Raw genomic sequence first — 22,015 nt, forward strand, 5'->3', positions numbered from 1 at the left:
AATTCAAGGTAGAGAAAACTTCACAGTCAGAAAGTTGATCTTTGACCTGTGATGTAAATGAACGAGAAATCTTGTCATCCTTGATTTTGGAGTTGAGAAGTCGCAAATCTGAAACGAGGCGATATTGACCATTTGATTTCTTGATAAGAATGATTGGAGAGTTATATGGTGAAACTAATTGTTTGATAACTCTGGCTGTTACCATGCGTTTTATATCTTCCTTAGTTATCTCCCGATTAGCAAATGGGGAACTTGTTCGTTGATCAGCCGGAGTGTGGTCTGTGAATCCATTGTGATTTTTGTAAACATCTGTCTGTTGTATGTCAGAAATATCATTTCCAAAGACATGTCGATGTTTGTCTAAGAGTTCACGGAGTTTAAAACGAAAGTGTATTGGGATGTGTTTCAAATCCATGTCACTGACAGACCTGTGCCCTGACGTCCTCGGGATAGAGGTCGTCGGTCTGTTTATCTCTGTTCTGCGTCCGGTGTCTGACGCAGCCAAGTCCGGCCCAGCGACCGTTTTTTGTTGTGGCGAGACGCTGGCGGAATAGGGAACAGACGGCGCTGTTTGACAGGCACTGACTGACCTATGGTACTGAGCAAGGTCAGCGTTCTGTCTGGTGGGATGGGGTCGGTCTGTGACCTGACTGAAGGGGTACTTTTTGGTCGGATGGGCTTGTGCGATTCTCTGATTTTTTCTCAAAATGACTGGGCTACTTGAAGCATTAATCACGCGTACAAGCGTGCCTGAATTTTCCAAGAAATTTATAGAACGGGCAACTTGAATGTCTCGAATACTTTGATCACAATGCGTTTGAATTAGGTATGGAAAATCATTTGGTTGTAGAAAATGTGGTAATTTAACACGTACAATTTTTTCGCTGTAACCAGAAATTTCTACTGTTTGTTTCACGAACAATGGATATGATTTTTCGTCATCAATAGTTAATGCATGTTTTTCTACAGTTGTGAACATGTCTACCGTTTTATCAGGATAAACAATTTGATCGACAGATTTTTCATTGTCCTTTGTTGATAAAAGAAAACGTACTCTTTTACGTCTTTTGGGACTCAGACGTTTTGAGCATCTTTCGACTACATTGGAAGAAGGAATTGGTTTTAGAAAGTTCACCGTACGACTCGATGGATTGTAAATCAATTTGTGAGCAATGATAAAATCAATTCCGAGAATGATATCGCATTTGAATGGCAAACCTTTTGCTGTAACGAAAAATGTGTGTTGAACCGTTTGACCCAAAATGCTTATGTTCAGATTGACTTCACCTACAACGTCAATAGGATTTCCAGTAACATCAAGAATAGAGACACTGGGAGGTTCGTAAGGTATTTTTAAACCAGATTTTTGCAGACATTTTTCTGAAACTAAAGAGACACTACTTCCACTATCATAAAGAGCTGAACAAGCTTGACCCGAAATTTTGACGTCACTTAAAACCGGGGGATGTGCTGAACGGTCCCTGTCATCTGAAGCAACGCTCACGCACTCATCCCCTAGCGCAGTGAGCGGAACCCGTTTGGGCTCAGAGAACGACAGTTTCGACGCGGTGAAAAGTTTCGGTGAGAGCTAGAAAATTCATGGTGTTAAGAATTTGAAAAATAATGACTTCTTTCTTGACAGCAATGATGCGAAGAGTGAAGTGATTTCGAGCGAACAGGTGGATAACGGTATTTTTGCTGACGAGATTTACGATCACGTCCTCGGCTCTGAGATTGTGATGGATTTTGATTTTGTTGAGCAACAAGCTCTTCCGCTACAGCTAATTCTAAATGAGCAATTCGCCTTAAAATATCGTTCATCTGGGTATTGTACTCAACACTAAAATTCCTGGTAGCATCTTCCATTGCTAGTCTAGCAAATAATGAAAAATCACAAGTAGTTAAACGAATGGAACTAAATATCAAATCTCAAATTTCAAACATCACAAATAGCAAATAAAATTAATTTAAAAAAGAACTCACCTGAAGCCAAAAGTCCTCCACCGACAACCAACCACCACCGCTGGCACCAATTGTGGGCCGGCCATTTCGGCCGCCCTCGTCGGAGCCGGGGTCCGCGGATGGTGTTGGCGTCACAGTCGGTAGAGGAGAAGTGAGCCCGTGTATTTCCGAAGAACATGGTTTTATGGTGGGTGTCGGGACGCAAGCACGTGACCGGACGGGCAGCCGGCCAGCGAGCCGGCTGTCCCGTGTCGCTATGCGCCCCAGACACCCAGACAGATACAAAAAATAGGGACAGATATTTGGGGCCTCCATCGGGAGTGGGAGGCCATGATTTCCTTCTCCACACTACTCAGCAAAAAACACCGCAGGCCAATCGGTCCAGCGGTCGCTGAGATATAAGCCTCTCAAAAGCGTTACAGGCCGGGCCGGGCCGCTCATACTGAGATTTTTCCGTTATATTGAAAAGACTTCGCTTCGCTCGCTGCGCTCGCTCGCTCGTAAAAATTCACCGTATAGTGTACATACTTTTCTCTCAGTGTGTGGCCAACTGCCATGTTGTTTCCGCTGCCGATTCTGACGGCCACCGGCGGGGCGCGCTCGAGCGGCGCCTCTCCGGCGTTCTTTTCGTTCCAGCCGCTGGAATCTGCGAACGGCGTGATGCCGAGCGTGCTGGAGACGCGGCCGGCCGGCGGCTGCGAGTGCCGCGCCCTCTGCGGCGCCGACCCGGCCTGCCTCGGCTACGGCTACAGCCTCGACACCGGCCTGTGCCTGCTGACGGACGTCCTGCCGCTGACCGAGAGGCTGGAGCCGAGCGCGGCGCTGTGGCACTGCAGCACGCGCGCCATTCCAGCTCGACGGAGACCGGTGCCGGACGCTGTGGCCGCCGGGTGGACGGATGGAAATGACTGTACTAGCAACGCCAATGCGAACTGTGTGGTGTTTACGCTGTAGAGTGTGGAGAGTAGAGACCAAATGGGCCTGTAGAGTGTAGAGTGTGGAGGCTGAACAGTGAACATGAATACGGCATTGCATGGTGATGTGTATTTGCATGTGTCGGCATATATTTACGAAGTGTATTTGTATGGAGGGTCGGTGGGCTGAGTATCTGGATGATCGATCACTGATCACCCCGCAGGGGGCTGACCGTGGTCAGAGCTGCTGCTTAGCCGGGGTCATCTGGCTCCGGCTGTGCGGCGGCTGTGACTTCGGCCAGTAAGGGGAGTAGCGCCCCCTCGGCCCCAGCTTGACGCGCGTTTGACCTGGACTTGCCTTGCTTACTGGATGGATTGTCTGCAGGATTGGCCCCGCAGGGGGTTGGCAGTGGCGTGGGTCGCTGTTGGACTGGGCTCCTTGGGCCCTCGCCCCGCGGCGGCCCTGGCCTCGGCCAGCAAGGGGAGTAGCGCCCCCTCGGCCCCAGCTTGACCCATGCTTGCTTACGATTTGCTTTTGATCACTGGATGGACAGATGGTACGGCCCGACTTTTCTTGGTTTCCGTGGTTTTGTTTCTCTTGAGCGGTCTTTGTTTGCTTTTACTTTGCTTTTCACCGGATGTCCGCGTTTCGTTCGATCACAGCTTTCTGATTCCTTTCCCCTTTTTTCGTTGTTTTTTACACCCGCAGGAACACAGCCGAGTTGGGCTAGTGTAAGGGGAGTGGCGTCCCCTCGGGTACCAGCCGGTTTTACTAGGCTAGGCGAGCCGACCCGTACCCCAGGACAACGGGATCCTGGAGGTTGAGCCCCCCACCGTGCGGAGCCAGTCGCGGTGGCTGGGCAACACGCCTCTTTGGCCCTGAGTTCTGTAAGGGCGGGACACTCAGTGGGGCGCCGCACTTGAGGAGCCATTCCCAGTCGTGATGCCGCCGGGGGTGGTGTCGGAGAGGTGTCGCCGGCGGGGTTCGGGCATTTGTGCTCGTCCTCCGTCGGTGGGACTGATCTGTCGCTGCCCCTGGCGGTGACTCGGCTAGGCGTCAAGGGAGGAGACGGTATCCGACCGTGGGGGGTGGTGAGTCTCTCTCTCCCCCTCGGAAGGTGCCGCCAAGTCCCGTACAGTCAGCTCGGCCGTCCCAGGCCTTGTAGCGGCGCCGTTGCGGAGCGTCGGCGGCCGAGCTGGCGGAGACCAACAGACTCGCATGGATACCTTGACCAACCACTCCTCCCCCTCTCTCACCAATCCCTCGGCTTCGGCCGATTCTCGGCCGCCGGCCTCGGCCGACGGGCGAACGTTGCACGTTCCAAGACCGAAAAATCCCAGAATCCTCATCTTCCGGAGCGCAGACAGGGAGCTGAGCTCCTTGTCGCCCTTCCAGCGAAAGGACGGTTGTGACCGGTTTGGCAGCATCGTCCGCTGCGACCGCATGCGGGACGGAGCACTTGAGGTGGAGTTCCGTAAGAGCGAAGAGGCGACGAATGCCTTAACTGCCACTCGATTCGTGTACTCGGAAGGACGTGCCTCCGGTCGGAAGCTCGTTTCTTTGCCGCTGACGGTGGAGCCACACCGCTCCAAGAACTCCTCTCGAGGAGTTATAAACTGCTTCGACTTGAGGAACGTGAGTGACGAGGACATAGCGGACGGGCTCTCGGAGTACGGCGTGACAGCCGCCCGCCGCATCCTCACGCGAAGAGGCACGGTCCCGACAAATAACATCATTCTGACATTTGACACCACCGACATGCCGAACGAGGTCCGTGTGGGGTACATCAAGGTCCGCGTGCGCCCATACGTCCCGGCACCCATGCGCTGCTATCGGTGCCAGAGGTTCGGCCACACGAAGGACAACTGCCGGGGTAGACCCACATGCTCCAAGTGCGCTTCTCAGGACCACACTGACGATACGTGCGACTCGGAGACCCCTCGATGCGTCAACTGCGGAGAGGGGCAGAAACCGCACTCCGCGTATGACAGGTCCTGCCCTACATACGTCAAGGAGAAGGAGATTAACACCATCAAGGCTACCAGGAATCTGTCATTCAAAGAGGCCCGGGAGGTATATAACCAAAATCACCCGAAGACCTCGTATGCCCAGAAGGTGAAAGTGACAAACGCTACCGATGCCTCCCAGATGAGCGTGGCACAGCTCGTGCAGCTTCTCAAAAGATTTGGCCTCACTGTCGTAGCCACTGGTGACTCCGCGGACTCTTCGGCGCCTGGTGCGCCGCCGAGTGACACAGAGCAGACTGCTCAAGAGTCAGTGTGGGGTCCACCCAGTCCCGCTCCAGCTGCGAGCGGTGAAGGAGACGATTGGACCGTCGTCCAGCGCCGACAGGGTGGTCGGCGCCCCCCGGCGCAGGGTAAGGCGCCATCCACCCCGCCCCGCCCCCGACCGCCCACGGCGGTGCAGGAGGCTCTGCGGCGGGGAGAGGAGGAGAGGAGGGCACGAGAGGCGAGGAGGGCTCGCCTCGTTCAAAAGGCCATCGAGGCTAAGGAGGCCTCTGTTGCCGCCTCCGCCTCCGGGAGTGCCAATGCGGCTGTCGCCGCTGACACCCCGGAGACCCCTCAGGCGGGGACTCGGCCCATCATGGGTCCCCCGCCCCCTCCCTCGCTCTCGCAGCAGCGGCGGCCTCCGCCGTCGCTGCCAGACACACCTGTGTCAAGGACACAGGCCGCCGCCCCGACATCCCCGTCGGGGCAGCCTCAGCCCCCTGCGGCTCCGGGGCGCCTTGCCAAACGGCAGACGCCCCCGAGCTGGTCGCCCTCGGAGGGTGACGCTCCTCGGGCGAAAAAGCCCCAGCAGGGCTTGAGTCACGCCCGATCTGCCTCCGCAGAAGGCAGACTCCACCGAGAGGGCTCGGGGCACCCCCGTATCCGCTACGGGGGGAGCGCCTCTTCGGAAAAAGAGGACTTAGTCTAGTCATTTACTCTAGTCATTTCCTCTTTTATCCTTTTATCTTTTTCGCGCTATTGCGCTTTTTTACCAGGTGCGTTTCTCTCGGTGTTTTTTACCTTTTTTGTGGCCAGTCAGGTATCTGCGTGCGCCTTTGCCTCATGTTATACGCGCCCTTTTTGCGCCTTTTTAACCACGCCTTTTATTCTACAGTGGAACTGTAGAGGCCTCCGGGCCAACTACCAGGACCTACAGTCTCTTATCCGTTGGCGCACACCCCTTGTTTTAGGTCTCCAGGAGACCAAGCTAGCGCCAAATGTCACCTTTGTCATCAAGGGCTACTCTGTTTTTAGAAGAGACCTAGATACCCCGACCGTTGCCCATGGAGGTGTGCTTCTGGCGGTTCACCATAGCGTACCTGCGCGCCAGGTGCCGCTGCAGACTCCCCTGCAGGCGGTGGCCGCCAGAGTTGATTTCAACCACCGGGAACTGACCGTGTGCTCCTTATACCTACCACCAGGTAGAGCGCTCCCGGTGGTTGAGCTACATCGACTTGTCGATGAACTTCCACCTCCGGTCCTGCTAGTGGGCGATTTTAACGCCCATAGCCTGGCGTGGGGCTGCGACACGACTGGCACTCGTGGTCGACTTTTAGAATCTTTTATCCGCGATGAGGCGCTCTGTATTTTAAATACAGGACAGCGCACCCATTTTACAACACCCTCCGGTCAAACATCGGCTCTGGACCTGAGCTTAGCCAGCCCGCAGCTAGCTCAGCTTTTTAACTGGTTCGTCCATGACGACCCACTCGGGAGCGACCATTTCCCGGTGTGGCTGGAGCACCAGGAGTCCCCAGTAGTAGGCAGCCGTCCACCTAGGTGGAATCTTCGGAAGGCCGACTGGGGCGATTTCCAGACCGCCGTAGAGGCCTCTGTTCTATCCAGAGCCGACACCTCTGTGATATCCACAGAGGAGTTTACGTCCCTACTCATTGATTCCGCAAACGGGTGCATACCCAAGACGTCGAGTCAGCCTCGTCGTCCTCCTGTTCCGTGGTGGACCAAGGAATGCGGAGACGCGATTCGTGCCAGGAAACGCGCTTTTAGAAAGTTTGACCGGAGTGGCACTACTGAGAACCTCATCGCTTTTAAGAAAGCGCGGGCTTTTGCCCGACGCGTTTTAAAAGAGGCAAAGGCTGTTTCATGGCGCACTTACGTAAGTTCCTTAAACCGTTTTACTCCTACGACCCAGATATGGGCACGCATGAAGCGCATTGAAGGCCGGTTCAGCTCTGTTCCGCTTCCGGTTTTAAGAGTGAACAACACGGACATATCTCACCCTTCAGACGTCGCAGAGACGATAGGCCGTGCACTCTATCAGCGCTGCCGAGGAGAGTCCTCACGACCTGCACCAGCCGCCGTGGACTTCAGCACAGCTGAAAATTTCGTGTACAATGAGCCTTTCACCATGGTTGAGCTTACGTCTGCCATCAGCTCGTTGCGCAGCGTCTCAGAAGGTCCGGATGCTGTCCACAACGACATGCTCCGTCATCTCCCCGCAGTAGCCCTCGAGGCGCTGCTAGCAACCTTCAATTCGCTTTGGGAGACTGGCACCTTCCCTGAGACCTGGCGGGAAGCCATTATCATTCCTATCTTGAAGGCTGGCAAGTCGGGACATGACCCTCTCCATTATCGGCCCATCTCTCTCACATCATCGCTATCAAAGCTGATGGAGAAGATGGTCAATGTGCGTCTTAGCTGGTTTCTGGAACATCACGGTGTTTTTACAAACGCCCAGTGCGGTTTTAGAAAACACCGCAGCCCTGTGGACCACATCTTAGCCCTTGACACCGAGATACGCACCTGTTTTACTGAAAAGAAGCACCTTGGAGCACTGTTCTTTGATATTGAGGCGGCCTATGATACAGTGTTACGACACAGAATACTTTCCAAAGTACATAAGTACGGCATACGTGGCCGAATGGGTCTCTTTATCAAGAACTTTTTATCGGGTCGTCGGTTCAAAGTCCGTGTTGGCAGCCGTCTTTCGAGCAGTTTTATTCAGGAGAACGGAATTCCTCAGGGCGGAGTGCTCAGTGTGGCGCTGTTCGCTGTGGCGATCAATGACATTGGCGACAATCTCGCACCATCTATCGGCAAATCACTATTTGTCGATGATTTCGCGATCTGGTTTTCAGCTACGACCGCCCGTCACGTTGCCAGACAGTTGCAGCTCGCTGTAACCCGTCTGGAGAGGTGGAGCGACGACAACGGCCTTCGTTTTTCAACAACGAAGACCGTCGCTATGCACTTTTGCCGCCGCCGCTGTGACGACTTAGCCTTGGGAATCAAGCTCCATGGACAGGTGATTCCTACTCGGCCGGTGGCGAAGTTTCTTGGAATCTTTTTTGACAGTCGTTTGACGTATAGAGAACATTTTAGAACGCTTCGGGAACGATGTTTTAAATCCATGAACGTTTTAAAATGTGTCGCCCGCACATCTTATGGTGCGGACCGCAGGACCCTTCTTCTTCTCTATCGATCGATTATACGATCGAAGCTGGATTACGCTTCCTTTGTCCATGATTCAGCGAGTGAATCCAGCAAGAAGGTCCTGGATACAGTCCATCATGCAGCACTCCGAATAGCCACCGGAGCATTCCGCACCTCGCCCAGGAGCAGCATTCTTGCTGAGGCGCACGAGCCGCCACTTTCTCTCCGCCGTCAGACGCTGGGGATGCGTTATGCTCTTAAACTACGTCAATTCCCGACGCACCCGACGTACCCGTACGTCTTTTCGCGTCACATTGCTTCATCTGGTAATGGGACGAGTCATCCATTCGGAGCACGCATGAGAGGGTTATTCTCTACATCGAATATAGCCTTGCGCGGCGTTCGGCGTATCTGGGGAACGCCTTCTCCACCCTGGAGAAACGCCCCGCCGCAGGTAGACCTCTCGCTTTCCGAAGTAAAAAAGGATAGCCTGCTGTCCTATGAAGCACAAACCAGAGCCTTGGAGCATATAGCCTCGTATGATGGTTTTATTTCAGTCTACACAGACGGCTCAAAAACATCCGAGGGAGCGGGTTGCTCTTTTGTCGCTGGTCGGGACACCCGCTCGTTTTCCCTTCCACCCAGCGCCTCGGTGTTTTCCTCAGAGCTAGTCGCCATCGAAAAGGCTCTGTGTTTTATTGAGGTGTCCGACGGTTCTTTCTATTTGATTTTATCAGACTCACTAAGCAGTCTGTTGGCTTTACGACGGTTTAATCCTGACGACCCGATCATTCAGGACATTTTAACTCGGCTAACTTCGGTGGAACAGTCCGGAAAAACTATCCGGTTTTGCTGGATTCCCAGTCATGTTGGAATCCAAGGCAACGAGCTTGCTGACGCCGCCGCGAGACGCGCTGCCGCAGCGCCCTACACTCGGCGATTTCCTCTGCCTGCCCGGGATTACTATCCCGTCGTACGATCTTCCATGCTCTCGCAGTGGCAGGCAGAGTGGGACTCGCGCGCGAGCAGTAAGCTGAGAGATATCAAGCCAACTCTCGAGCCTTGGTCGTCATCCATGCAAAGTAACAGACATAACGAAGTCGTCTTATGTAGGCTGCGCATCGGCCATACGTATGCCACGCATGGTCATCTCCTCCGCGGAGAAGAGCAGCCCACCTGTCGCAGGTGTACCGTGCCTCTCACTGTCTCTCACGTGCTTTTATCTTGTCCTCTTGCTGAACCGAACCGGACACGCTACCTCGGGCGCATCGCTCCGGGTACCACTATCCGCCGCTTACTGGGTGACGAGTCACCCTGGGTTTTATCCGGCAACATCTTTTCTTTCATCCGTTCGATCAATTTCCAAGTGATTTACTCGACCTGACCCCAATCCAACTAGCCCTCTCTAGTCCTTTCATCTAGTCAGTTGTCTAGGACGACACCTTTGCGCTGTTTTATCTTACCTTGCTATTTTATATCGAGTCTTACTTTCTAGTCTTAGTATCTAGAAGGTTCTTTCTTGTGGCACACTTGTTTTATTAGTACGACGTTATGGGCGCAAAATGACCTTAGCAGTCGGCGCGCCCTAAAGCCCCAATCAACAAACAACGATCACTGATCAGATGTCGCGACAAAACATATGGGTTGTTCGGTCGTTGACCGTCGGACTGGACCCACACTGCCGCTGCTGCCGCCCGCCGCGTTAACGTTGCCCTTGACTCTGTGGCTCTGTGACAACTGAAATTCCTGGGAAATGTGTTTTTTGGAGGCTTTTTTGTTTAGTGACTGAAAACTAAAAAGATCTGCTGAGTGCTGTTTAGGGATGAAATGTGATTTTTGTTGCCGACTGGCGACTACTGCTTGTTCGCGCACGACTGGCCAGCGGTCTTGCATGTCCTTGAGTGTACTCTGTCATTGTGTATCATCAGTCAATAAATCGATGTGGCAAAAAGCTCTTTATGCTATATTTACCAGAATGTATGCGCAGGGATTATGTATTGTAGCTACGGTATAGCATTCTAAGATAAAATGAGTCGTATTCCTTTTCGACCGAACAAGTCCTGCGGTGACATGTACGTTTATTTTCGACGATTAAAACGGAGCGCGCACTGTGCCGTTCCCGCTCCGTGCGTCAGCCATTGAACAGTATGATGTCCATTCGATAGACGGTGTCCAGCCGGGCCAGCTGGGCCTCGGTCAGCTGGTCCAGGTAGTGGCCGGTGTCGTAGCGGCGCGGGCTGGCGTTCCGCGAGGTGACCGGGTGGCGCGCCTCCGTCTCCAGGCCCAGCCGGCGCAGCACGTACGGCAGCTCCTCCTCCAGCGTCTCCAGCTGCACGATGTACTGGTAGTCGCGCTCGCACACGCGGCTCAGACGCTCCTGTGGGAATCACCCGCTCGGTAAGAGCAGCGACAGCCAGGGCGAAGGCCGCCCAAGGTGGCCTGATCAGCGCTATCTCGAGAACTAATAATGCGATCGATGTAAAAGTTCCCGTGCCTTCTCAAACGACTTAACAAAGTTCATCCATACTTAAAAAAAAAAACACATTTGCGAAGAAAATTTGCCAAATGTTAACAAGATCTATGAAATTTTTGGAGAAATCTAAACATCTTTCCTCGCAAAAAATACCTATGAATAGATGCGTAGAAGTGCCGGTGTTTGGGAGATGTTATTTGCGGAAAAGCGTACCTATCTGTGGGGATAAATTGCCCACTCTCTCCCAGGCAGGTTGCGACTTGCGAGTTAAGATAAAAAGTTTTAGTTGCTTCTCACCTGAGTATCCCAGTGTCCATCCATCAGATCGTCAGTATCATCCTGCCAGATCACGAAGTTGACGAATTCGGCGAAAGTCGGTGGTCCCGTCGAATTCGCCCTCCCTGATATCCGCTTGATTTTATCCCAGAGCTGCATAGGGTCATCTCTGAAAAGGGTTTATTTCATTGTTTTTTTTTTTGCAAAAATACTTAATCGGTCATTTGCTACAAGCAGGGCTGCGGAGTCGGAGTAGGAGTCGGAGTCGGTCGGAGTCGACAGTTGTGACCGGAGTCGGAGTCGGAGTTGATTTTAGAAACCCGAGCCGGAGTCGGAGTCGGAGTCACCGAAAAGCTGTCGACTCCGCAGCCCTGCTAGGTCTGCGGAGTCGGAGTCGGGAGTTGGAGTCGGTCGGAGTCGACAATTCTGCCCGGAGTCGGAGCCGGAGCTGGTTTTTGACAGTGGCGGCGGAAGCAGGGGGGCAAGGGGGGCAGCTGCACCCTAAAGCTATGGAAAGGGGCGCCTCGAAAATCTGTAGAGGAGGCAGGAAGTTAAGAGGTGCGGCAGCCATAAAGCTGAGCAGTGCGAGGCGACACCGCAACTGATAAAGGCACTTGTGACACGAAGAGGGTGGCAATGACGTGGGAAAAGTATCTTTTGATATGCTGAAGAGTGGAGGGCATCCTTATCTGAAACAAAGGCAGATGCTGCCGACCCTGTCGAATATAATCTTGCCAGGCGATAAAGGCTAGGAGGGCGCAGCTACTCGAGAAGCGCGCCATGCGGAAGAGGGGCGCCTGCATGCGAAAGAGGGGCGCCTGTGTGTGGGACGAAAAAGAAACATTTATCCCTCGCCGGCCGAGGGGGGGGGGGGCGGGTGCCGCCCCCCATAGGGTTTTTTCGCGATAGCTCCGAACACGCTGGCGATAGAGAGCTGAAACTTGGCATACCTGACCTTTGATCCAAGCCGGATCTTTTGACACCAACCGCATTTTTGGGTCAGGTCAGGTCACTGACCTATGACGTCATAAGTGAACCTCTGCACGGTCTTCAGATGTCGCAACTTCGCAACGCCCTCACTGCCAGAGGAGATGTCACAGGGAAATGAAACTTGCAGGATCTAGTATCCATTATGAGTCCCACAACTTGTATATCTCGGATTTTTCCTAAAGGTCATATGAGGTCAGGTCATTTTCGTGACCTCACCATTATAAGTCAATGGGGAAAAATGAAAACTGCTATTCTGGCGCCGGGAACGATCTCCAACTATCTCAAGCACACAGAATCGTGATTTGATGCACTCCTTGCAAGGTTAGATGCGTCACTTTTGCAATTTTGACCTTGCGTGACGTCACTTATGACGTCATCAAGGTCATATTAGTTTGTCGTCAATAACTCCCGATCAAATTGAGCTAGCGAGTCGGGAAAGCCACCAATGGACTCAGGAAGACCTGCCGAATCGAATGATATGCGACATGACCTCTTTCGACCAACTTCGTGACCTGGGGGTGCTGACCTGACCTTGACCTGAGGTCAACACCCCAAGTTGACCTAACCCGGACAAAAAGTATATCATTCGACGCGCCTGAGCAAGGCGAACACGATGCTGCCAAAATCGGCGCTCTGCGGCCGTTTTTCGCGAAGTTATTCACCAAAAACTGAACCGTACCTTGGGGCACTTGACCTGACCTCAGAGGTCACCGGTTGACCTAGGACCTTAAAATCGGGTACCAATCTCTGCGTCTCGTAACGGCGCACACGCTCGTTTTTTCCGCGACGCGCTAGCTCCACCAGGAGCGAAACGGCGAGTGGGGGGTCGTACCCCCCCCCCCCCCTCGGCCGGGGCGTATGTAGAAAACCAATAGGTCCGGCGAGGGTTAAGGAGACGTCTTTGAAGGCGATAGCCTCCGAACGCCAACACGAACATATGAGGGCTTATAGTGTTGCAGGCTCCATGCGACAAAAAGGGGCGCCTGATGGCCGATATGCGAGAGGAAATTAGTTTGTGTAACATTTATCGGGGGCGGTTTGCCGTTTACAACATATGAATGTTAAGGGAGGTCCGAGATTGGGGCCTGTAAAATTGCACTGTCCGTATGGGCGGTTACACCCCTAGTGCTAGGGCGTATTTTGCGTTTTTTCTTTACTGGGGAGATGATTATGACCAGGAATAGCACTCTGCAAACTTCTATGGGCGCCTGTATAGGGGCGAAACTGATTTTCCAGTGCAGGGACGGCCATCGGCATGGTAAGGGGCGCCCAGCGGGAAGGGGCGCTTCAATATCGTTTGCACCCCTATCCTAGAATACCTTCCGCCGCCACTGGTTTTTGAAAGCCGGAGTCGGAGTCGGAGTCGGAGTCGCCGAAAATCCATCGACTCCGCAGCCCTGGCTACAAGTATAAGAATTCCTGGGCCACATACTCATTGGTCATTGGACTTTTCAATGTGAGTCCGTGGGTGAGTTGTGCTGGCTTTCGGAATCTAAGCGGCGCGGCGTAAGGAGCCGCTGAATGGCTTCAGTCGTGGAGTGTCATTTTAAGTCAGCACCCTGTAGGTACTTGTATGTTATGCAATAAGCATGCAATTTTAGTCTGACTCGATCGAGGCGTCTCAACTTCTGGTGGAATGCCGGTCCCAACCGCGATGTTACATTATCAAGTTTAGCGAACACCGAAAAAAATATGTGGTCAAATGAACCAGCTGATTTGGAAACGTCTCGGTAATACACGTTAGTCAAGCGATTTTCATTGTCAATCATTCCGTGTTACATAATAATTTATGATGTAGTCATAAAGGTCGTTCCCCGGGCTAGTTTGTTGGCCAACTTATTGCCTTTCGATTGCAACCTCAAACCTGAGTGTTAATTGCTTTATTCTGTATCCTCATCTTCATGCAAATATCTCGCACGGCAACTATAACCAACGACAACAGCGGCCCAGCCGTTACCCGGCTATTTTGTCGAGGAACGCCGAGACGAGCCGGTCGTAGGGCCTTCTGACGATGAGCAGCGAGCCGCCGGGGCCGTCCGGCCGGACACCGATCAGTTCATCGTGAATGCGACTGTCACTGGAGGTCGCAGCTTCCAGCCGGGCGTGACAGCTCGAGGAGCACTGAAAAGTAATGACGATGCTACACGCATACTGTATCTGAGTACCAGTTCGATTTGACCTTTATACGTATATCAGACATGTGCATCGATCCAAGAAAATGGATCTGGGATCTGATCCCACGGATCCTAATCTCAGATCCACCGGGATCATAGATCCAGCTCTAATTTATCGAGAGATCCGTAGGGATCACAGGTCCGAGCCTCATATTTGCTTGAGATCCAGTGAGATCATAGATCCTCACTTATTTTTGTAAACACAGAAATAAAAAAAAAAACACTTGTTGCAACTCACAAACTTTCTGTTTTAGTGATGTTATGTAAGTGTGCGTCTTAGTCCATAGTTTTGTGGCACTTATTGACATAGAAAGAAGAAATCCTTTTAAAGCATGGTTTCAAATGTTGCGCATGGTGGGATCCACTCAGATCATAGCTCCATGTTCTTGGTTTATCGTCAGATCGTATGAGAATCATAGATCCGAGATAATTTTTCACGCCGGATCCGATGAGATCATTGATCCTAACCTGCAGTTTGCTTCGAGATCCACTGAGATCATAGATCCATGGCTCGGATCCATGCACATGTCTGATCTATGTATACCTAACGCATGCATGGCGGTAGGCGGGAGTGGCTACACAATCACATACATATTAAACATATAAACGGTGGAATATGCCGTGCTTTGATGGATTTTTAAAGTGGGTTTTTAAAGAAAGAGGGCTTTTAAAATGAATGTCCCACCATTACGTTAAAATTTCTTTCAGAGAGCCGAGTGTGGAACTTTCGAAATATAGGTATCCCTTGGCCAGTGCTGAGACGGAAGGGATCGTTTTTAACTTAAGCCCAGCTTCTTTCAGGGGTATTCTGGAGTAGGATATTCTTCTTCAGGGGTAGATGGGCTGGCACCGCCATGCTATACCTACACAAAATCTGAGTCTGAAGCTAGGCGATCCGCGATAGCATGGTGACAAATCCTTCATTTGTTATCGGAAGTATACCTAGGGTAAGGAGAGGTAACTTCGTGAAATCCTTAACTTCGTGATTCGCAATTTCTCAGAAATCTGAAAACTTGCAGCGCTGTCAACCATCTCATCCTGTGGGGCTCGGGCAGTAGGCGGAGTATCTTTCTGGTAAGCAGTTGTCCCTCGTTTTGTTTACATGGTATAACTTAAAGTATATTTTTCGAGGTCAAATCTTCTTTTTCTGGGTTTATTTAAACTTTCGTACCTTTCTCCTTCACAATAAAACCAGCACCCCGCTCCATAAGTAATTTAGTAGCCGCAACTCTATGGCTGTGACTGAAAATGGTATGGGCGTTTTACAAACCAGGTGCGGGGCATTTTGTGAATTTTACAATGCCTGTGTTTAGCGGCATATCTGATATAAATCAGCAAACATGGCACAGTCATTTCTCACTGCTTTTGGTAGACAATATTGTCTTTTATGCTTAGCCACGGGCAAGGAAGGAAAACATCAGTTAGGTAGGTATGGTCTAAAGACAACATGCGAGATGCGCTGACGGCTGTTGAAAGATGTCCGTGAAGTTAGCGTCAGCAACAGCAACGAATACAGCGTCGGATTCAGAATCGCTTAAAAAACTCATATTAGGTCAATTGGGGGACGGGGAGCAAGAATATGACCTTTATTTGGCCCTACCTCTTACCCCTTACCCCTTAATCGGCCCTTAAAGGAAGGGGCGCGTCAAAAGTTCCTCAAGGGTTCGTCTGATCGCCAAAATAAGGGTCGCAATCGATTCCCCGGGTCAATATCTAGCCGCAGCCTCGGGTTCCAGATGTGTGCAACTTACCCCTTACCTCTTAATCGGCCCTTAAAGGAAGGGGCGCGTCAAAAGTGCCTCAAGCGTTCGTCTGATCGCCATAATAAGGATCGCAATCGATTCCCCGGGTCAATATCTAGCCGCAGCCTCGGGTTCCAGATGTGTGCAACTTAATCCTTACCCCTTAATCGGCCCTTAAAGGAAGGGGCGCGTCAAAAGTGCCGCAAGGGTTCGTCTGATCGCCAAAATAAGGGTCGCAATCGATTCCCCGGGTCAATATCTAGCCGCAGCCTCGGGTTCCAGATGTTTGCAACTTACCCCTTACCCCTTAATCGGCCCTTAAATGAAGGGGCGCGTCAAAAGTGCCTCAAGGGTTCGTCTGTTTTGGCGATCAGACGAACCCTTGAGGCACTTTTGACGCGCCCCTTCCTTTAACGGCCGATTAAGGGATAAGGGGTAAGTTGCACACATCTGGAACCCGAGGCTGCGGCTAGATATTGACCCGAGGAATCGATTGCGACCCTTATTTTGGCGATCAGACGAACCCTTGAGGCACTTTTGACGCGCCCCTTCCTTTAAGGGCCGATTAAGGGGTAAGGGGTAAGTTGCACACATCTGGAACCCGAGGCTGCGGCTAGATATTGACCCGAGGAATCGATTGCGACCCTTATTTTGGCGATCAGACGAACCCTTGAGGCACTTTTGACGCGCCCCTTCATTTAAGGGCCGATTAAGGGGTAAGGGGTAAAGTGCACACATCTGGAACCCGAGGCTGCGGCTAGATATTGACCCGAGGAATCGATTGCGACCCTTATTTTGGCGATCAGACGAACCCTTGAGGCACTTTTGACACGCCCCTTCCTTTAAGGGCCGTTTAATGGGTAAGGGGTAAGTTGCACACATCTGGAACCCGAGGCTGCGGCTAGATATTGACCCGGGGAATCGATTGCGACCCTTATTTTGGCGATCAGACGAACCCTTGAGGCACTTTTGACGCGCCCCTTCATTTAAGGGCCGATTAAGGGGTAAGGGGTAAGTTGCACATATCTGGAACCCGAGGCTGCGGCTAAGTATTGACCCAGGGAATCGATTGCGATCCTTATTTTGGCGATCAGACGAACCCTTGAGGCACTTTTGACGCGCCCCTTCATTTAAGGGCCGATTAAGGGGTAAGGGGTAAGTTGCACACATCTGGAACCCGAGGCTGCGGCTAGATATTGACCCGAGGAATCGATTGCGACCCTTATTTTGGCGATCAGACGAACCCTTGAGGCACTTTTGACGCGCCCCTTCCTTTAAGGGCCGATTAAGGGGTAAGGGGTAAGTTGCACACATCAGCGCCCAATCTCACCAAGTGCGGTAAACTCAATTTGGGGTAAAATACCAAACTACCCCACTCCGTAACTACAAAAATACTACCCCGAAATTAGTTAAACTAGCTTGGTGAGGTTGGGCACTTGGCCCAATCTCACCAAGTTATGTAAACGTAATTTTGGGACAGTATTTTTGTAGTTACGGAGTGGGGTAGTTTGGTATTTTACCCCAAATTGAGTTAACCGCACTTGGTGAGATTGGGCCCTGGAACCCGAGGCTGCGGCTAGATATTGACCCGAGGAATCGATTGCGACCCTTATTTTGGCGATCAGACGAACCCTTGAGGCACTTTTGACGCGCCCCTTCCTTTAAGGGCCGATTAAGGGGTAAGGGGTAAGTTGCACACTAGGGTGGTCCGGTTTGCATCACTTTTTTGAAAAGTCACGGTCTCACCCTCCTATCTGGTGCATTTTGGGGCGCTGATTACGATAAGCACATAAAAAATGCAAATTTCGAATTTTTTTGTAGGCCCCGGTCGATCAAAGATTTTGAAAATTTTGCGAATTCGCACATTTTTTACCATATATCAGAAAAATGAAGAATAAAGTTATTAAAATGATATTTAACAGATGCAGCAAACATATTCCTAGGCGTATGTGCGCAAATTAGTGAGCTAGGGCCAGCCAAATTATTTTTGGACTGAAATTACTGAGGCCATTTCCGTGTTTCCGCTCCCGGCCGCTAGGTGGCGACCGCCAGGGCGGTCGCTACCGGTAGAGGACGGGCCATCGCTCTCATGTGTTTTGACGCACTGCGACGACATTTTGAGTGACGATACTGATATTTACAAACTAATGACACAAGCGGTGTATTATTCTGCCTAATTTCAATAGAATTGGGTATGAAATACCCACAAAGGAGTACGCACCACACCCACACAGCCTGGCGATTTTGCCGGCACTAGTCACAACCACTAAACCTTACGCAACGGCATAAAACGAACAAAGCAACAACATGTGATATTTAGCACATCTCGCACAAGGAGATTATGTCCTCTTATCCTGGTGTCCATCTAAGCTAGGTCACAGCGCCCGCGACTATAGCGCCACTTGGAGTCCGACTACTGACTACTGCCCGCGAAAGTGACGCCGAAAGGCTATCTTATTCAAGCTATAGCCGTCCTGGCGCACCGCGCCCGCCACCGCTCCAGAGGACTGGGTGGTAAGCTTGACGGCGCGCTCTGTGGACTGGGTGTGACATGGCACCCTAGTCCGCAGCGGCTCGTCCACCAGTGCCTCCAGGTCGCCGTCACTGAGAAAGCGAACACAAGGTGGCTCTACATCAGCCACTCGAGCGTACATGGTGACGTCGACAAGCTCCGTGTACTGGTGAGCAGACACATTCACCGACGCGCTTTGCACACGGAACTGGCGAACTGGCCCAGGCTGCCGGCGAGCTCGTGCCTCGCGCACCATCTGCACGGCTCGTGCTCTGACGTCACGGCGCTCGTCACCGAGCATACCGAGCACCACGTTCTCAGGATGAGCCATCAACGCATTGCCGCACAAGCTACCCTGAACAGTTTGCAGGTCTGGGCCTCCCATGTGTTGCCTCTGTCGCTGCAGCTGGTCGAACAGATGTCGGGGCGCCTCCACCAGGTCCGGTTTGTGCTTGATGGCCAGAACGGTCGGAAGGTACACTGCCACGATGTAGAGGGCGAGTGTCGTCAGACGCCGGTGTCTGTCCGTCACCATTGGTGACGTCAGACGCCGGTGTCTGTCCGTTGGTGACGTCAGACGCCGGTGTCTGTCCGTCACCATTGGTGACGGACAGACACCGGCGTCTGACGACACTCGCCCTCTACATCGTGGCAGTGTACCTTCCGACCGTTCTGGCCATCAAGCACAAACCGGACCTGGTGGAGGCGCCCCGACATCTGTTCGACCAGCTGCAGCGACAGAGGCAACACATGGGAGGCCCAGACCTGCAAACTGTTCAGGGTAGCTTGTGCGGCAATGCGTTGATGGCTCATCCTGAGAACGTGGTGCTCGGTATGCTCGGTGACGAGCGCCGTGACGTCAGAGCACGAGCCGTGCAGATGGTGCGCGAGGCACGAGCTCGCCGGCAGCCTGGGCCAGTTCGCCAGTTCCGTGTGCAAAGCGCGTCGGTGAATGTGTCTGCTCACCAGTACACGGAGCTTGTCGACGTCACCATGTACGCTCGAGTGGCTGATGTAGAGCCACCTTGTGTTCGCTTTCTCAGTGACGGCGACCTGGAGGCACTGGTGGACGAGCCGCTGCGGACTAGGGTGCCATGTCACACCCAGTCCACAGAGCGCGCCGTCAAGCTTACCACCCAGTCCTCTGGAGCGGTGGCGGGCGCGGTGCGCCAGGACGGCTATAGCTTGAATAAGATAGCCTTTCGGCGTCACTTTCGCGGGCAGTAGTCAGTAGTCGGACTCCAAGTGGCGCTATAGTCGCGGGCGCTGTGACCTAGCTTAGATGGACACCAGGATAAGAGGACATAATCTCCTTGTGCGAGATGTGCTAAATATCACATGTTGTTGCTTTGTTCGTTTTATGCCGTTGCGTAAGGTTTAGTGGTTGTGACTAGTGCCGGCAAAATCGCCAGGCTGTGTGGGTGTGGTGCGTACTCCTTTGTGGGTATTTCATACCCAATTCTATTGAAATTAGGCAGAATAATACACCGCTTGTGTCATTAGTTTGTAAATATCAGTATCGTCACTCAAAATGTCGTCGCAGTGCGTCAAAACACATGAGAGCGATGGCCCGTCCTCTACCGGTAGCGACCGCCCTGGCGGTCGCCACCTAGCGGCCGGGAGCGGAAACACGGAAATGGCCTCAGTAATTTCAGTCCAAACAAGGGCGGCGCCACCGTGGGGGCAGTGGGGGCAGACTGCCCCCACTGGTAGGAGGCCGTGGGGGCAAGACTATGTTTTTGCCCCCACAAAATTTGGCTGATGTTGAAAAGGGAACAGAAGACCAGTGCAACATTCATGATAAGCGGTTATAATAGTACGCCTGTTTTTGACGGTCCCCGTATCAAGTGCATCAGCAAAACGTTCGTTCTCGGACCGTCTGTCGCATATCTCCTACTCCCACTCATTCTCCTACTCATGTTCATTCACCGTGATTGACTCCCGACAAATCATCGGCGTCACTTGCTGACTGTGCGTCCAGTTAGCGATGGACATTGGGTACAGACTGGTAGGCCTCAATCACCCTTAATCGTCGAGAATGGTCACGTGCTGACTAAATACCAAGACGCACCCGTATCGGAGACCTCTATGTTGCGGCGTTAGCCGTCTCTGTAGGAAGCGGGCTCTCTAGCAAAAGCTATTTTGTCTACAGAAATTAGTTACTGTGGAGCATATTGCTACCAGCCATGGCAACCACGTAAGCTCAGTTACGAACCAATTCCAGCGTGCCTTTAAGCAAGAGAGCCTATAAACGTAACATTTAGGTGAAAACGAACTTATGGGACACCCATCTCACGTGCTTTCAAGCATTTTTGGGATGTTTCGGTTGGTTTCAGGTTCAGTCCGAGCTCAGTCTGGGTTTCGGTGGTTTTGCCCGGTGTGTGCCCTCAGCTCCGTTCATCCAATTCTGGCCCAAGGCAACGCAAGAGCGCTGCCGGCATCTAGTACCTAATTAAGACATGTTTCCCATCATTTAAATGAATGCTTAGACTAGAGCAAAATGGATGCCAGAATCGTGATCAGTGGCTACGAAATCATCACAAAGGACTTTTCATGTGTCAAAGTCAGGGGCGGATCCAGAAAATCTCCAAGGGAGGGGCCATTAGAAACCAGGAGGCCCCCCACCTGTTGGAGGCCCCATCTTCCCACTTGTTGGGCCCCCCCCCCCAAAAAAAACTGCGTCTATTGAGCTTATCTAGCTGTTCAGTGGATGCGAGTGGAGGCCCTCTGTGGAGATTAAGAGGTCCTGTGTTGGCGAAGAGGATATCTGTGCAAGCTTGGAGTCCCTCTGTGCAGGATAGGAGACCTTCTGTGTGAGTTAGGAGACCCTCTGTGTTGGCTAGGAGGTCCTTTGTTCGGATGCGAGTGGAGGCCTCTGTGTAGGCTAAGAGATTTTGTGTTTGTTAGGACATCTGTGCAGGCTTGGAGGCCCTCTGTGCAGGTCCTTTGTTCGGATGCGAGTGGAGGCCTCTGTGTAGGCTAAGAGATTTTGTGTTTGTTAGGACATCTGTGCAGGCTTGGAGGCCCTCTGTGCAGGTTAGGAGGCCCTGTAAAAGTGGTCATCTCTGTGAGTATAAGAGACCTCCAAGTTATGAAAAGCTTTACCAATCTTCTAACAAAGAAGTCTTCTCAGCTAGTCTTCTAAGAAATAACTAAGTGGGTAGGTTAAAAAAACTCATCGGATTTCGGCCACTTTATTTTCAGGAGGCCCCCTTTTCAGCTTTTTAACTTTTTATTTTATTTTTGAAAAAAATCGGCCAAGGGGGGGGGGGGCCATGGCCCCCATGGCCCCCCCCCCTTGTATCCGCGCCTGGTCAAAGTCAACCAAAGGTCATTCGAGGTCACATGAGTACCATAATAATTTTGAATGGCAACATCTAGGGGCAAGTTGCTCATGGATTTTGCAGATTGGCGTATCAGACAACAGTCGGGTCACCTCAAGCTTGCCCCCACTGGCGAAAATTCGTGGCGCCGCCACTGAGTCCAAAAATAATTTGGCTGGCCCTAGCTCACTAATTTGCGCACATACGCCTAGGAATATGTTTGCTGCATCTGTTAAAGGGACTATC

The 22,015-nt window shown here is 52.1% G+C and overlaps 1 protein-coding gene across 8 annotated transcripts in view; it reads right to left on the reverse strand.

Moving 5' to 3' along the window:
- Nucleotides 1-10,340: 10,340 nt before the first annotated feature.
- The window catches only part of LOC122391411 (carbohydrate sulfotransferase 11-like), a 31,746-nt gene continuing 20,071 nt past the window's right edge, over nt 10,341-22,015 (reverse strand). For 5 of the 8 annotated variants that reach the window (XM_043385284.1, XM_043385289.1, XM_043385285.1 and 2 more), the window contains 3 exons: nt 13,976-14,139; nt 11,050-11,197; nt 10,341-10,656 (listed from right to left, as the gene is read on the reverse strand). In XM_043385284.1, coding sequence (XP_043241219.1) covers nt 10,411-10,656; nt 11,050-11,197; nt 13,976-14,139 — 558 coding nt within the window. In that variant the 3' untranslated portion in view covers nt 10,341-10,410. The remainder of the gene's footprint in view (nt 10,657-11,049; nt 11,198-13,975; nt 14,140-22,015) is intronic. The other 3 variants (XM_043385291.1, XM_043385287.1, XM_043385292.1) reach the window with 1 other exon arrangement.

This window comes from Amphibalanus amphitrite, unplaced genomic scaffold (genome assembly GCF_019059575.1).
Source record: "Amphibalanus amphitrite isolate SeventyFive unplaced genomic scaffold, NRLGWU_Aamphi_draft 000436F_arrow, whole genome shotgun sequence".
In the NCBI taxonomy this organism is placed as follows: Eukaryota; Metazoa; Arthropoda; class Thecostraca; order Balanomorpha; family Balanidae; genus Amphibalanus; species Amphibalanus amphitrite.